The sequence below is a fragment of the Dicentrarchus labrax genome, unplaced genomic scaffold, assembly GCF_905237075.1.
Source record: "Dicentrarchus labrax unplaced genomic scaffold, dlabrax2021, whole genome shotgun sequence".
In the NCBI taxonomy this organism is placed as follows: domain Eukaryota; kingdom Metazoa; phylum Chordata; class Actinopteri; family Moronidae; genus Dicentrarchus; species Dicentrarchus labrax.
In genome coordinates this window covers 729,555-745,000 of record NW_026136853.1, presented here as the reverse complement: position 1 = coordinate 745,000, position 15,446 = coordinate 729,555, and the positions used below count along the sequence as shown (strand labels likewise).

Here is a 15,446-nt window from a genome sequence, read left to right as displayed (position 1 = left end):
CCTAGAACAATTATTAGTCGCACTCTTAAAAATGTTGGTCGCTCTGGAGCCCTAATTTAGATTCTTTTCAATTCCCTTATTGATTACGGATCAGTGTTCTGTGAGGAGAGAACAGCCTGTAGAGTGCAGTGTAGAGACTGAGTGGACACAATAACAGGAACATCTGTCTGTCTGTCATCAGGTAGGATGTAGCAGTGATGTCTCTTCAGGATACGTTGCAGCGGAGGATCGGCGCCGCCCAGGCGTTGCTGCAGCGGGCAGAGCAGCTCTGTCGTGGCGTGGAGGGTCACCAGAAGCTCTGTGGTAAACTGCGAGCAGAGCTGCGCTTCCTGCGGCGGGTGGAGGCCGGAGAGCTGCAGGTCAAAGAGTCTCACCTGCACAGCACCAACCTGACTCACCTCACGGCCATCGTGGAGTCGGCCGAGAGTCTGGAGGCCGTGGTCGCTCTGCTGCACGTCTTCACCTACCAGGACGCCACCGGTGGCAGGCAGACTCTGGTGGTGGACGTGGTGGCCAACGGGGGGCACACCTGGGTGAAGGCGGTGGGCCGGAAGGCAGAGGCTCTGCACAACATCTGGCAGGGGCGGGGCCAGTATGGAGACAAGAGCATCATCAGCCAGGCTGAAGACTTCCTTGAAGCCAGCCGCCAGCAGCCCGTCCAGTACCGACACCCCCACATCGTCTTCGCCTTCTACAACGGGGTCTCCTGCCCCATGGCCGACCGCCTCAGGGACATGGGCATCTCCGTCCGTGGAGACATCGTCGCTGTCAGTGCTGAGGAGGAGGAGGAGGAGGAGGAGGAGGAGGAGGAGGAGAAGCCGCCAGCTGAAGGTAACGAGGAGGAGGAGGACGAGGAGGAGTCTGAGTTGACCCGAGTCGACCGCGGCACCGTGGTTGCCAGTCTGGCGTTTCCTGTTCAGGTGCAGGTGGAGGAGTGTCGGCGTGTTAACCTCGACATCACCACCCTCATCACATATGTGTCATCGCTGAGTCACGGCCGCTGTCACTTCACCTTTAGGGAGCCGGTGCTGACGGAGCAGGCGGCCCAGGAGCGCCGCCAACAGGTGCTGCCGCAGCTCGATGCCTTCATGCAGGGGAAGGAGCTGTTCGTCTGCCGCGCCGCCGTCCACGACTTCCAGGTCATCCTAGACACGCTGGGGGGGCCGGGCGAGAAGGAGCGCGCTCAGAAGCTGCTCGCTCGCCTCCACCTGGTGGACGACCGGCCATCGGAGCGCACGCTACGCCTCACGCCCAGCGCCAAGATCAACCAGCGCTCACTCATGATCTTCGGCACCGGAGACTCACTGAGAGCCGTTACCATGACGGCAAACAGCCGCTTTGTCAGGGCGGCAGCCAATCAGGGCGTCCGCTACAGCGTGTTCGTCCACCAACCCAGAGCTCTGACCGAGGGCAAGGAGTGGAGGGCCACGCCCATCTGAGACAGTCACTTCCTGTTCAGAGGCTGATGGGAGTTTGAGTTTGCTACAATAAACCGGTGTAATAATAATAATAATAATAATAATAATAATAATAATAATAATCATCCTGAGTTCAATGTAAATATAATCTGATTCACAATCTATATTCAGAGATCAATAAAGCCTCACAGTCGCTTCCTGCTCGCCTCTCATTTCTTCCTAAAGATACCACAATAATAATGGGTTATTATCAATGATCCTGGATTATTGATTAATTACTGAATGATACATTATCAATTACTTGTTTTTGGCTAATGAACACGTGACATTTGTGTTGTGAAATGAACTTTTTAGGAAATAAAACACTAATAATATGAAATGTAATAACTTATTGAAAACAGTTTTGGCGACAGACTAATGTATGTGCTTTTAATTTGAAAATCCGTAAGCGGATGTGGGTGTGTGGTGTTTGGGTGAGCTAAGTGACCGGCAGCCTGTTAGCCTGTTAGCATGTGGATAACCGGAGTCAGTGCGGGGAGTTGTGGGTAAAATGCCGCGGGTTGTCGCCGAGGAGGAGCTGCGGACTCTCACGGAGGTCAGAGGTCAACTTTAACCTTTTCATTCAATTCAAAACCAAACTTTATTAGTTCACAAACAGCTGCTGCTAACGGCTAACCGGCTAGCGGCTAACGGGAAGAACCATTCACAAGAGTTAGCTTAGTTAGCTACATGCTAAAAACAGGAAGAACTAATCCTCAATATCTCCTCTTCATCCTCCTCTTCATCCTCCTCCTCTCCCTCCCTCTCCCTCCTCTTCATCCTCTTCATCCTCCTCTTCATCCTCTCCCTCTACTCTTCATCCTCTTCCTCTACTCTTCATCCTCCTCTTCATCCTCCTCCTCATCCTCCTCTTCATCCTCTTCATCCTCCTCCTCTTCCTCCTCTTCATCCTCCTCTTCATCCTCCTCTTCATCCTCCTCCTCTCCCTCTCCCTCTACTCTTCATCCTCTCCCTCCTCCTCTCCCTCCTCTTCCTCTCCCTCTCCCTCTACTCTTCATCCTCTCCCCTCCTCCCTCTACTCTCCCTCCTCCTCTCCCTCCTCTCCCTCTACTCTTCATCCTCTCCCTCTACTCTCCCTCCTCTTCCTCTCCCTCTCCCTCCTCTCCCTCCTCCTCTCCCTCCTCTCCCTCTACTCTTCATCCTCTCCCTCTACTCTCCATCCTCCCTCTCCCTCTACTCTCCCTCCTCTCCCTCCTCTCCCTCCTCTTCCTCTCCCTCCTCCTCTCCCCCTCCCCTCCCTCCTCTCCCTCCTCTCCCTCCTCCTCTCCCTCCTCTTCCTCTCCCTCCTCTCCCTCCTCCTCTCCCTCTACTCTCCCTCCTCTCCCTCCTCCTCTCCCTCCTCCTCTCCCTCCTCTCCCTCCTCCTCTCCCTCCTCTCCCTCTACTCTCCCTCTACTCTCCCTCCTCCTCTCCCTCCTCTTCCTCTCCCTCCTCCTCTCCCTCTTCCTCTCCCTCCTCTTCCTCTCCCTCCTCCTCCTCCTCTCCCTCCTCCTCTCCCTCCTCCTCCTCTTCCTCAGTGTCAGTACAGTTATCCAGCAGAGACTCTGTCTGATCTTCAGAAGGTTCGTTCTCTTTTCTCTGATCTTCGTCTCTACGTCGATTTCTACTGTAAGTATTAAAGATATTAATATATTGATTATTGATTGATCTATTGATTCTATTAGGGATGGATCCGATCCCGTATCGGTATCGGGACCGATACCAGTGTAATTCACGTATCGGAATTTCCCGATCCAACCTGCGCAGATTTCCGATATCAATGAGCCATGAGCGTTAACGTTGTCTGCTGACTGACTCCACAGGTGATTCCTGCCGGCCAGTCTGCTAGCTGGCTGCAAACTGTGGAATGGATTTCCTGAACGGAGGTGCGGCTCAATGAGACACAGAGTTATGAGACACGCTCCCACTCAGGAAATCCATTCAGCAGTTTGCAGCCAGCTAGCAGGATAGCATTGAGCAGCATTGTGGATAGCCAACATGTCCGCTGTGTGGAAATACTTTACACTGGAAACACCGCAGAGCAAGACAGCAAAATGCAATGTTTGCAAAGCCGTAATTCAGAGACGTGGAAGCTCCCTCGTGTCGTACAACACTACGAACGCAATCAAACATTTAAAAAAGCTCCACACGAAACAGCACGAGGATTTTTTAGGCGAGCTGTCAGGAATCACTTCTGGAGATGTTTACACTTATTGCACTTTTCTTATATTTCAAGACTGAAATATTTGACATTTGGGGAATTTAATAAATACTGACATGACAATCAGTTTGAAACCCTTACAGTTGCATATTTGTTTTCAGAATGGGATTTTTCCTGTTAACAGGATTTCCTGTTTTTCTGACTTCCTTTTCTGACCTTATACTTAACTCAAGTTTCCTTTTGGGACATACATGCATACATACGTACATATCATACTGCCTGTTGAGGAGTTTATTCATATTATCTCATATAAAATCAACAATAATGATAATAATAATATTAAAGAAAACAGAGCTCTGGTATCGGAATAGTATCGGTATCGGCCGGTATCCAAATTCAGGTATCGGGATCGGATCGGAAGTGAAAAAATGTGGATCGGTGCATCCCTAGACTCTATTATTGTTGTGATTTCTACTGTAAGTATTAAATATATTAATGTATCGATTATTGATTGATATATTGACTCTTTTCTACTGATAATTGTTTTGATTAATTAAGTATTGATTATATAATATCTAATGTTTCTATTGATTCTTCTTGTTTATAAAGTTTATGTTGTTGTTTACTTTCATTCATTTAGTAGTCAAACTTCCTGTGTGTCTTTCACAATAAAAGAGGGGTCCTGCGCAGTATAGAAGAATATTAGTGTCCCATTGAGTGATTACTGAATACATCTGCATTCATACCAGCACTAATGATCAGATATTATTCTGCTCCCTGCTGGCCATTAGAGAGATTGCATTATTGATGATTAATGATAAATAACGCTGACATGAAGGTGTTTTTTTCCTCTGACAGGTTTTCCAAACAAAGAGAAGAAGAGGCTGGTGTACTTGGCTGGGACTGTTCCTGTGATCTATGAAGGTGGGACTGTTCTCACTGTCCAAACTCCAGATATACAAACAACATATATTAAGAACAATATATACATATATATATGACTATCTATATATATATAAAGATCAAATATACAGTTTAACCCATGTTCACACTACAGGAAGTGATCAGATCTCTGTTCACACTATGTCCTGTCTGTGATCTGGAGTCTGGACGTCATTGTGGTTTTAATGAACAGGGGGTCACACACTACAAGATCAGAGTCTGTCTGCTCTCCAGACTCATCAGGACTCATTAATATTAGCATTAATAACAATGTTAATAACAGCAGTAATAACAGCCTGATCACTAATCAATACTCCCATTATTAAAGCATCAATCAACCTGATCACCCTTTAGCAGTTAGCTAGTGTTTCTGTAGTGGAGACTAAACGTTAACAATGATCCATATCAGCAGTTTGAATCCAACTAAAAGCTCCCTGCACCAAACTCCCTTTAAGAAATATCACATTTTAACAATTCCTAACGTGTTCGTAACAACACGTAACTCTAGAAACACGAGCTAAAGGCCGTCATATGTCCACAGTCTGACTGTCAATTAGGGGTGGGTAAAAATATCGATTCATCAATGCATTGCAATATATTTTTTCCCAATTCAATATTGATTCATTAAATCCTCTGAATCAATTCAAGCCCCTGGCCAGTGGGGGCGCAGTCAGCAACACCTTTGTGTGATTTGCCTCGACCACACAACAACAACATAGCAACTGAAGCAGGTAGCAGCAGTGATAAACCTTCAACTTTAACAGCAGACGTTTGGAGTCATTTTATTTTCCAGTGTAAACCCGGAACAGGAAACAGAAGTAAGGTAGTGTGTAAGCTGTGCCAGGCACTACTAAAATACTACAGTAACACCATGCAGACGATCTGCAGCAACCCGCGGCTTAACCTGTGGATTCAAAACAGACAACTCCACAGATCCTTCCTTTGCAAACTGCCGCACACAGAAGATAACGGAGTCTGTGGCCGTCTTCATATGTACGGAGCTACGGCCGTACAGTGTCGGGGGAAACGGGGGTTTTAAGAAGATGGTATACACACTGGAACCACGATACGCCATACCAACACACAAACACGTGACGGAAGTCGCCGCCCCGACGCTGTAATTTACTTATTATTGGATCGATATCGAAGCATTTAAATCAATATCGAATCGAAATTGATATCGAATCGAATTGTGAGGTTCTTAACAATACCCAGCCCTACTGTCAATACAGGATCAATATCATCCATAAAGATACAGTGTATACTGATCAATAATCAATAAAGATACAGTGTATACTGATCAATAATCAATAAAGATACAGTGTATACTGATCAATAATCAATAAAGATACAGTGTATACTGATCAATAATCCATAAAGATACAGTGTATACTGATCAATAATCAATAAAGATACAGTGTATACTGATCAATAATCCATAAAGATACAGTGTATACAAAAAACGTGTATACTGATCAATAATCCATAAAGATACAGTGTATACTGATCAATAATCCATAAAGATACAGTGTATACTGATCAATAATCCATAAAGATACAGTGTTGACTCTCTGATGTCCTGTGTCTTTACAGGAAGTGAGTATAATATCCCAGTGTGCATCTGGCTTCATGAGACCCACCCGGTGTCCCGCCCTCGCTGTTACGTCTGTCCATCTGTCTCCATGGTGATCAACCCGTCCTGTCCCTGCGTGGACGCCTCCGGCAACATCAGCCTAGACTCACTGAAAACCTGGACTCATGTAAGACCCACTGAGCATGCTCAGTAAGGTATCTGGTTCTGGTCCAGCAGTCTATGGACCAGCACCCAGTCTGACAGGCCACAGGTTCTGGCCCTGTTAGCTCTGTTAGCTCTGACTACCATAGAAATGTAGTACAATATCAACAATAATAATAATAACCATAATTCCGTGTCACTTCCTGTCAGGGCGTGTCCAACCTATCACTGCTTGTGTCAGAGATAAGGAGGGTCTTCCAGAAGGACACGCCCCTTTACGCCAGGTCTGGAGTACATGCCCCGCCTCCTGGAGGAAGGTCAGAGTGTGCTCTCTTCATCCTATCCTTTTCATCCTATCAGGGATTTTTAGTAATAATCAATAACTGAAGAGTTATTATACTTGCATTTTTTCCTCCTGCAGCATCCAGCAGCCCTCCTCCTCCTCCTCCTCCTCCTCCTCCCACCTGGCTGGACAGAAAGGTAAACTTCCTGTTGGTCAGTGATGATCATGTGTTCAGCAGCACTAAATGAGAGCTCATTAGCATGCTGAATGTGCCGCATCTTCAGAAGTACTCTGTTACAGCGCGTTGGGCAAACAGTGGATGCACCTGTGGAGCTGCATGCGACCAGGTGATCAGATATTCTAATCAGAACAACAATAGATTGAAGCCAATTGATCTGCTTTGCAGGAAGGTCAGAGCACACTCTGGGGGGCCGAGAATTACTTTGGCGAGTGCACCTAGAAACATGTGACATGCAGCATAAAGGAGCAGAACAATAGACCTGTTTCACAGCAGTTGTGACATTAAACAGTCGGATAAAGCCATTAAGTTTGAGTTCCATTCAGTTGGGTGCTGATACACTAAATGGAACTGAGCCTCAATCATTGAGTGAGTTTGCCTGACTGTTACAGCTCAGATGCTGCTGTGAAGAAGGTCAGAATGTTTGTCTGTAAACTGATGATGCCCCTCCCCTTGTGTTGCAGCCAGCCAATGGGAGCAAAGGGTGGGGAGGTCGTACACTGAGGAACTGGTGGGGATCGACTTCAGTGCTCCTCCTCCTTCATCTTCACTCTCCTACAACCCCTTCCTTACCACTTCCTCCTCCTCCTCAGGTGAGACGGCTGAGCTCACATTAATGACGTCTGACTCACAGTATTATTGTATTATTACAGTATTATTACAGTACAATTACAGTATTATTACAGTACAATTACAGTATTATTACAGTACAATTACAGTATTATTACAGTACAATTACAGTATTGTAACAGTACTATTACACTATTATTACGCTACTATTACAGTACTATTACAGTATTATTACAGTACTATTACAGTGTTATTACGCTACTATTACAGTACTATTACAGTATTATTACAGTATTGTAACAGTACTATTACAGTATTACACTACTTTTACAGTATTATTACACTACTTTTACAGTATTATTACAGTATTGTAACAGTATTATTACAGTATTATTACACTACTTTTACAGTATTATTACAGTATTGTAACAGTATTATTACACTATTATTACAGTATTGTAACAGCATTATTACAGTATTTTTACAGTATTGTAACAGCATTATTACAGTATTGTAACAGCATTATTACAGTATTGTAACAGCATTATTACAGTATTATTACACTTCTTTTACAGTATTATTACAGTATTGTAACAGCATTATTACAGTATTGTAACAGCATTATTACAGTATTGTAACAGCATTATTACAGTATTGTAACAGCATTATTACAGTATTATTACACTTCTTTTACAGTATTATTACAGTATTGTAACAGTATTATTACAGTATTATTACACTACTTTTACAGTATTATTACAGTATTATTACACTACTTTTACAGTATTATTACAGTATTGTAACAGTATTATTACAGTATTATTACACTACTTTTACAGTATTATTACAGTATTGTAACAGTATTATTACAGTATTATTACACTACTTTTACAGTATTATTACAGTATTGTAACAGTATTATTACACTACTTTTACAGTATTATTACACTACTTTTACAGTATTTTTACAGTATTGTAACAGTATTATTACAGTATTGTAACAGCATTATTACAGTATTGTAACAGCATTATTACAGTATTATTACACTACTTTTACAGTATTATTACAGTATTGTAACAGTATTATTACAGTATTATTACACTACTTTTACAGTATTATTACAGTATTGTAACAGTATTATTACAGTATTATTACACTACTTTTACAGTATTATTACAGTATTGTAACAGTATTATTACAGTATTATTACACTACTTTTACAGTATTATTACAGTATTGTAACAGTATTATTACAGTATTGTAACAGTATTATTACAGTATTATTACACTACTTTTACAGTATTATTACAGTATTATTACACTACTTTTACAGTATTATTACAGTATTGTAACAGTATTATTACAGTATTATTACACTACTTTTACAGTATTATTACAGTATTGTAACAGTATTATTACAGTATTATTACACTACTTTTACAGTATTATTACAGTACTATTACAGTACAATTACAGTACAGGAGTACCACAGTAGTACAGAGAAGTAGTGTAGAAGTACTGTGGTGCTACTCCAGCTGGTCTTGTGTCCTCAGGTATCCCCCCTGTAGACCCTGTCAGCACACTGATGGGAGCCCTGAGGTTGGACAGAGAGTCCAGCAGAGACCAGCAGGGACATTCCCTGGTACAGAAACACACAGCAGGTTCTGTGGTCCTGGTTCCGGGTTCAGATCCAGCAGCTGGACCCCAAAAATTCCTTGGTACTGAGAAACTTCAGTCAGAACCAGCAGCTGGACTGGACCTCATCAAGGTGAGAATTACTGCTGAGTCTAAGGTTGTCTCTAATGGTCTCAGGTGGTCTTAGTTGGTCTTAGTCTCTTTTTCCTCTTTCAGATGGCTTCCGGTCTTTCTCGGGACCGGGCGGCCATCTATCTGTCTCTGATGACCCTGGAGGGGCAGAGCTTCAGCCCTGGTGATGTCATGGAGGCAGTCCAACTTAACCGAGATTTCCCATCAGCCCTCAAGTTCCTGACCCACAGCTGTCCCATCTGCCAGGACCAGGTCTCTTTCAGCAAGGTGAGACCTCATCATCAGCCAATCAGAGAGCCTTCTTCTTCTCTGTCTGTATTTCCTGTACATCATTCAGATTCTTCTTCTCTGTTTGTATTTCCTGTAGATCATCACAATGACTCACTGCTCCTGCTTCCTGTGTCAGACATGTTTTAAGACGTTTTTCTCAGCGGCTATTAAAGAGAAGAGCATTGATCAGCTGGTCTGTCCTCAGTGTGGCAGACCTGAGGTCAGAGGTCAGGGAGGAATGGAGGAGTCCATGGATTACTTCAACTTGCTGGACACACAGGTGAGGGGTCAAAGGTCACCTGGACACACAGGTGAGGGGTCAACATTTTAAAACAAGTTTTTTTCATCTCAGACCAGAGTCCTGCAGGGTCCAGTCCTCATTCTACCCACAACTGACTGAACCCCAGCCCAGTAATAATAATAATAATTATGACATTAATTATATAATTATAAACATTTATATAACAATTCTAACTTTTACAGCATGATGGGATGATACACAGTAACTGTTAGCCGTTAGCTGTTGCTTACTCCAGGACTGAGCCTGGACCAGATATTGCAAAATAAACCGTTTCAGACTGCATTCGTTGGTAGCTAATCCTTTAGATAGATAGACTTTATTAATCCCCAGAGGAAAATTGGGTTGTCATAGCAGCCAGGTACATTAAAATACAATAAAATACAACAATAGAATAAAATACTTAGAAAAGATAAAAAAGATAAATAGGTAGGTAAGGTGCAAAGAGTTGTAGTTGCAAGATAGTGGTAATAGTACTGATGACATGATGGTAGTGTTATTGTTAATAACAGTATATAATAATAACAGTATATAATGATAATATTAATAATATTTATAATAATAAAATAATAATATGTGTATATAATATGATGACTGAACTATATTTATAATAATATAATAATAATATGTATATATAATACGATGACTAAACTTACATCTGATAATAATAACAGATGTGGTTAACTGTAAACCAGGGCCTGTTGGGGCTTATTGATTAAATTGATTATCAATATGTGATCAAATATAAAATAAATCACCAACAACATTAATCTGTATTCTGACAGTCTGTTGTTTGTCTGTTTGTGTGCAGATCCGTCACTACCTGCCTCCTCAGATCCATGAACTGTTCCAGAGGAAACTCAGAGACCGAGCTCTGCAGGAGATGCCAAACTTCCGCTGGTGTGCTCATGTAAGGAGCAAGACCAGGACCTCAGAGACTAGACCATACAGTTTATATCAGTGTCTTAAACCTGCATTCTCTAATGTGTAACAGGGGCAGCTCCACTCTGTCATTTATTTATTATTGTAGTGTATCATAATATATATATATATATATATATATATATATATAGTGTATTATAATGTATATCCATTGATCAGCCCTAACACAGTGAGCACTGCCAGTAACACTGATTATCTGGGTATCAGGGCTCCTGTCAGTGGGGGGGGGGAGTGATCAGGCAGAGAACAGAGTTGATGTGTTAGAAGCTGGAAAAATGGGCAGCGTGAGGATCTGATCCAATTTGACAAGAACCACATTGTGATGGACGATCCTAAACCTTGTGGGGTGTTCCCGGTCTGCAGAGGTCAGTACCTATCAAAAGTGGTCCAAGGAAGGAACAGAACCAGAGACAGGGTCAGTGAAGGCTGGCCCGTGTGGTCCGATCCAACAGACGAGCTACTGGAGATCAAACTGCTGAAACAATTAATGCTGGTTCTGATAGAAAGGGGTCAGAACACACAGTGCAGAGTAGTCTGTTGGTCTGGGACCAGTCAGGGAGTCCAGTGCTCACAGTGTTACTGCTGATCGGTAGATATATTTATTTACATATATATACACTACACACTATATAAAGTGTATATATAGGGCCGGTGGGCTTGCTTAGTACACCTGTCACCTGTGTGTTTGTTTCAGTGTTCGTTCGGTGTGCTGCATGAAGCTGACAGGTTGAGGATGGACTGTCCCAGCTGTAAGAAGAGTACCTGCTGCCAGTGCAGATCACCTGTAAGACACACACTCAGTAACTGACTTGTGATAAAGTGTTTGACACAGACGGACTCATGCCGACTGTCCGTCACTCTTTGGGGATAAGTAAATAAAATCAGGATCTATGGAAGACACTGTCAGTAACATAGACCTGTGTGTGTCTGTAGTGGTCCCCTCAACATCAGGGACTCTCCTGTGACCAGTTCAGAGTCTGGCAGCAACAGAATCAGCCAGACCACAACAGCACCTCCACCCTGCTCAGCTACAACAGCATTGGTACGAACACTACAACCAGGACCTGAACTGAGTCCCCCTAACCCCAGGACCTGAAGGGTTAGGGTTAGCGTTACCAGTACTGAGACCGTGCTGTGTTTGTGTCCTCAGAGTGTCCCCGGTGTCAGTGTGTGTTCAGTCTGTCTAAGGGAGGCTGTCTCCACTTCACCTGCAGTCAGTGTCAGCACCAGTTCTGTGGAGGCTGCAGTCAGACCTTCACCCCTGGATCTGTGAGTCCACTGCTCTCTGGTCTTTGTCCAGACCATCCACATATAAATCCATCTCCACTTCCTCCCACTGTACAGAAATGAAGTCAGAATGTCCAGATATGGCCACTTGGAGCCAGAGTCAGCGAGATAAGAACGACTTAAATGACAGAAACCATCTTCTAGTTTGTACCGTCTGCAAACATGGAGGCAGCTTTATGAGCTATACTGCAGTCAGTCGCCAGGGGGAGATAGAGAGAGAGTCTATACTGCAGTCAGTCACCAGGGGGAGATAGAGAGAGAGTCTATACTGCAGTCAGTCACCAGGGGGAGATAGAGAGAGAGTCTATACTGCAGTCAGCCACCAGGGGAGATAGAGAGAGAGTCTATACTGCAGTCAGCCGCCAGGGGGAGATAGAGAGAGTCTATACTGCAGTCAGCCGCCAGGGGAGATAGAGAGAGTCTATACTGCAGTCAGTCACCAGGGGGAGATAGAGAGAGAGAGTCTATACTGCAGTCAGCCGCCAGGGGGAGATAGAGAGAGAGAGAGTCTATACTCCAGTCAGCCGCCAGGGGAGATAGAGAGAGAGTCTATACTGCAGTCAGCCACCAGGGGGAGATAGAGAGAGAGAGTCTATATTGCAGTCAGCCACCAGGGGGAGATAGAGAGAGAGTCTATACTGCAGTCAGCCGCCAGGGGGAGATAGAGAGAGAGTCTATACTGCAGTCAGCCACCAGGGGGAGATAGAGAGAGAGTCTATACTGCAGTCAGCCACCAGGGGGAGATAGAGAGAGAGTCTATACTGCAGTCAGTCACCAGGGGGAGATAGAGAGAGAGTCTATATTGCAGTCAGTCACCAGGGGGAGATAGAGAGAGAGTCTATACTGTACACCTTTATAAATGTGGATGGTTTGGGTCTGGGCGGTTTCAAACATTACAGGTTTCTTTAACATCCTCAGGCCTGTGGTTTCTCTGCTGACTGTGGAACTAAAGGTCTCCACGCCCACCACCCCAGAGATTGCCTGTACCACCTGAGAGACTGGAGTGTTCCCCGCCTACAACTGCTGCTACAGGTAGGAACCACCAGGTAAAACTGTTTTGTAGTTTAGTAACACTAATGTTTACATCACACCATCAAATCTAAAATGTAAAGATTAAGACTAGGTAATAGTTTTTATTTTAGCTCCTAAATATCAAACATGAGAATAATGATGGTCTGCAGGTTTAAACCCGAATCTGGGCTGAACTTCGGTCCCGACCCAGGTGTCAGAGTGGAGGTGGCGCATCAACAAGTGCGATGTTCACTGTTGTTGTTATTGGCTCACCTGCTGCAGGAGAGCTCAGGTGTGTGCAGGTGATGGTTGGACAGCACTGATGAGGTGTATTGTGTTTCTGGTCCCTCAGTATTGCAGAGTGTCTCCTACCTGGTCGGAACCGGCCAGTAGCGGCTCAGCTGACTCCCGTCAGACAGGTATAGTCTGTGTGTTTGTAGTGGAAAAATATGTTGAGTAATGACATAAAATTTAAAAATAAGTAAACTAATCTATATTAGATTAGTATTTATCTAGTGGGCTGTGTTAAGTATGGGAGCACCACAGAAACCACAGTAAGTTAGGATGGAGTTCACAGAGAGTTCAACTGTATGAGAAAATAAAAACATTTGATCCAGTCCTAAATTTGGGAATAAAAAACATCACCACTTGTCAAGAATTTTAATATTGGTTCTGATTCGTCAAAAGTGTCTATGTTGAAAAAAGCAGTGGGTGGTGTGATGAAAGGAGGAGCTCCTATACAATATATAACGGGGATGCAGACGAGTTATTCTGGTCCCGGGACCACACTTGTTGTTTTGTTGGTGTGTTGACTCCAATAAAACTCTGATGCATCAGACTCTGCAGACTCCAGAGTATCAGCAGCTCCACTAAGTATTTTGAAAGATGTTTTTTAGCAAATGTCGGACCTTTCCAGACCTTTTTCTGACCCAGGTTTGAACATTTTTACCTGACGTGCTAATCAGAATCTGTTCTCTGCAGTCTGACTGACGCCAGTTCCTTTGCAGGAGTGTGTTTGGTTCTGGAGCTGAGAGACGATGGCAGCAGACGGGAGGAGCCATGTGGACGACCTGCTCTACCTGAATACAGAGGATACTGCCAGTAAGACTCCCACTGACCTCTGCCCACTGCGCCCAGTGACACACTGACCTCTGCCCAGTGTAAAAAAGTCTGTTACATGTCGTAACATTAGCTCAGCTAGTGGCTGAGAAAGGCTAACTGTTGGCTGTCTGCGGGCGAGTGTCAGTGTGGTGGGGGCTTGGGAGCGTTTACCTGTACAGATGCATTTGTGTAGTCTCCACCCGTCTGTTCGACAGGTTGCACTATAAGGAGCGTTTGGTGGAGCTGATAAACCGTTACCGTGCCGACCCGGCCGTCCTCTTCAGCCCAGCAGAGATGGTGGCGGAGCTGCAGCGCTGGAACATCACCATACCGACTAGGAAACCAGATGAACCAGAGCCGCTGTACGCACACCGCCTCCGCATGGTCAGTGACATCATCACTATCATCCTGAGTCACTATAACCCAACAATCCGTTAAAATCACATTAATTAACCCTTAATTAACTAAACTAAACCTCTTAAAAACACCTTAATTTGAAAAGCCCTTAATGAAGAAAGGAAGTATAGTTAAAGGGTCACCAACTAAAATAAATGTTATATGTGAAAATATCAGTTTATAACATTAATGCTTAACAAACTAACAGTAGTTGTTTGTTCCACTAACAGTTCATTACGAGTTTGTCGCCAACTGTTTGTTCAACCAATCACATTGCAGGATTCTGTCTGTCTCCTCAGACTCTGACCAATAGCGTTCCTCTCAGGAAGCAGCGACGCTCTCCACTCAAACTCAACAATGACCTCTGCCCTCTGACCTCAGCTGTGGCTCCTGGAGCTCCGCCTCCCCACCTGCTGTTGAGCGACTGACTCTGCCAACTCCATACATGGCAGCCATCGTAGTAACCAATAATTTTCATGTCCAAGGTGGACGTGTTGCAGACACTGTACTTCTGACCACACCCCCTACCTGTGATGTCACAACAGGTGAACATCTGCTGTGACATCACTGAAATGGGCATGGTCAGTCGGTTTCCAAGCCGATGAAAACTAACAGACTAAAATAAAAGTTCTCACCTGTCTAAATCCCAGTGACATCATCAGTGAGCCATTGGCTCAGTCGTTGCCGTGGAAACAGCCATTGAATCAAACAGACTTCAGGAGAAGAAAGAAAAGGGACCAAACAAGGAGCAAGCAGCCAATCAGTCAGACTGATACCCACCCTAACAAGCTGAATGTTAACGAGCTAACAATGCTAACAAGCTCAGTATTTAAGTATCCAGTGTCAGTGTTAGCATGTGTTAGCATGTATGGAACCCTCTGCTTTAGTTTCTTTTTGCACTTGAACAGTTTGAATAAATATATTCAATAAATAATATCTCAATATTTTAATACGTATCAGCTTCCTCTCTCTGGGGGGATGGGGCCTG

At 44.0% G+C, this 15,446-nt stretch overlaps 2 protein-coding genes and 1 long non-coding RNA gene across 5 annotated transcripts in view; 2 read left to right on the top strand and 1 right to left on the bottom strand.

Annotated features, from left to right (window-relative positions):
• Nucleotides 1-1,616, top strand: part of cunh7orf25 (chromosome unknown C7orf25 homolog) — a 3,832-nt gene extending 2,216 nt beyond the window's left edge. The window contains exon 2 of one of the 2 annotated variants that reach the window (XM_051394482.1): nt 182-1,616. In XM_051394482.1, coding sequence (XP_051250442.1) covers nt 198-1,439 — 1,242 coding nt within the window. In that variant the 5' untranslated portion in view covers nt 182-197 and the 3' untranslated portion in view covers nt 1,440-1,616. The remainder of the gene's footprint in view (nt 1-181) is intronic. The other variant, XM_051394483.1, reaches the window with a different exon arrangement.
• Nucleotides 1,617-1,857: 241 nt separating this feature from the next.
• si:dkey-181m9.8 (E3 ubiquitin-protein ligase RNF31) lies at nt 1,858-15,408 on the top strand. Of its 2 annotated transcripts, XM_051394477.1 has the most exons (19): nt 1,858-2,013; nt 2,995-3,085; nt 4,476-4,541; nt 6,153-6,319; nt 6,505-6,611; nt 6,716-6,774; nt 7,280-7,408; nt 8,940-9,154; nt 9,238-9,420; nt 9,521-9,703; nt 10,533-10,631; nt 11,358-11,447; nt 11,597-11,705; nt 11,814-11,932; nt 12,869-12,982; nt 13,314-13,380; nt 13,969-14,062; nt 14,278-14,446; nt 14,758-15,408. In XM_051394477.1, exons 1-19 carry the CDS (start codon nt 1,969-1,971, stop codon nt 14,884-14,886), a joined length of 2,235 nt encoding a protein of 744 aa, XP_051250437.1. In that variant the 5' UTR covers nt 1,858-1,968; the 3' UTR covers nt 14,887-15,408. The 2 variants fall into 2 exon arrangements, with proteins under 2 accessions (XP_051250437.1, XP_051250439.1); XM_051394479.1 differs by lacking the exon at nt 2,995-3,085 and having other exon boundaries at nt 1,900-2,013.
• Nucleotides 7,452-7,829, bottom strand: LOC127360198 (uncharacterized). The gene is made up of 2 exons (XR_007883338.1): nt 7,788-7,829; nt 7,452-7,731 (listed from the first exon to the last, which is right to left on the bottom strand). It is a non-coding gene; the product is annotated as an uncharacterized LOC127360198 (long non-coding RNA).
• Nucleotides 15,409-15,446: the final 38 nt, after the last annotated feature.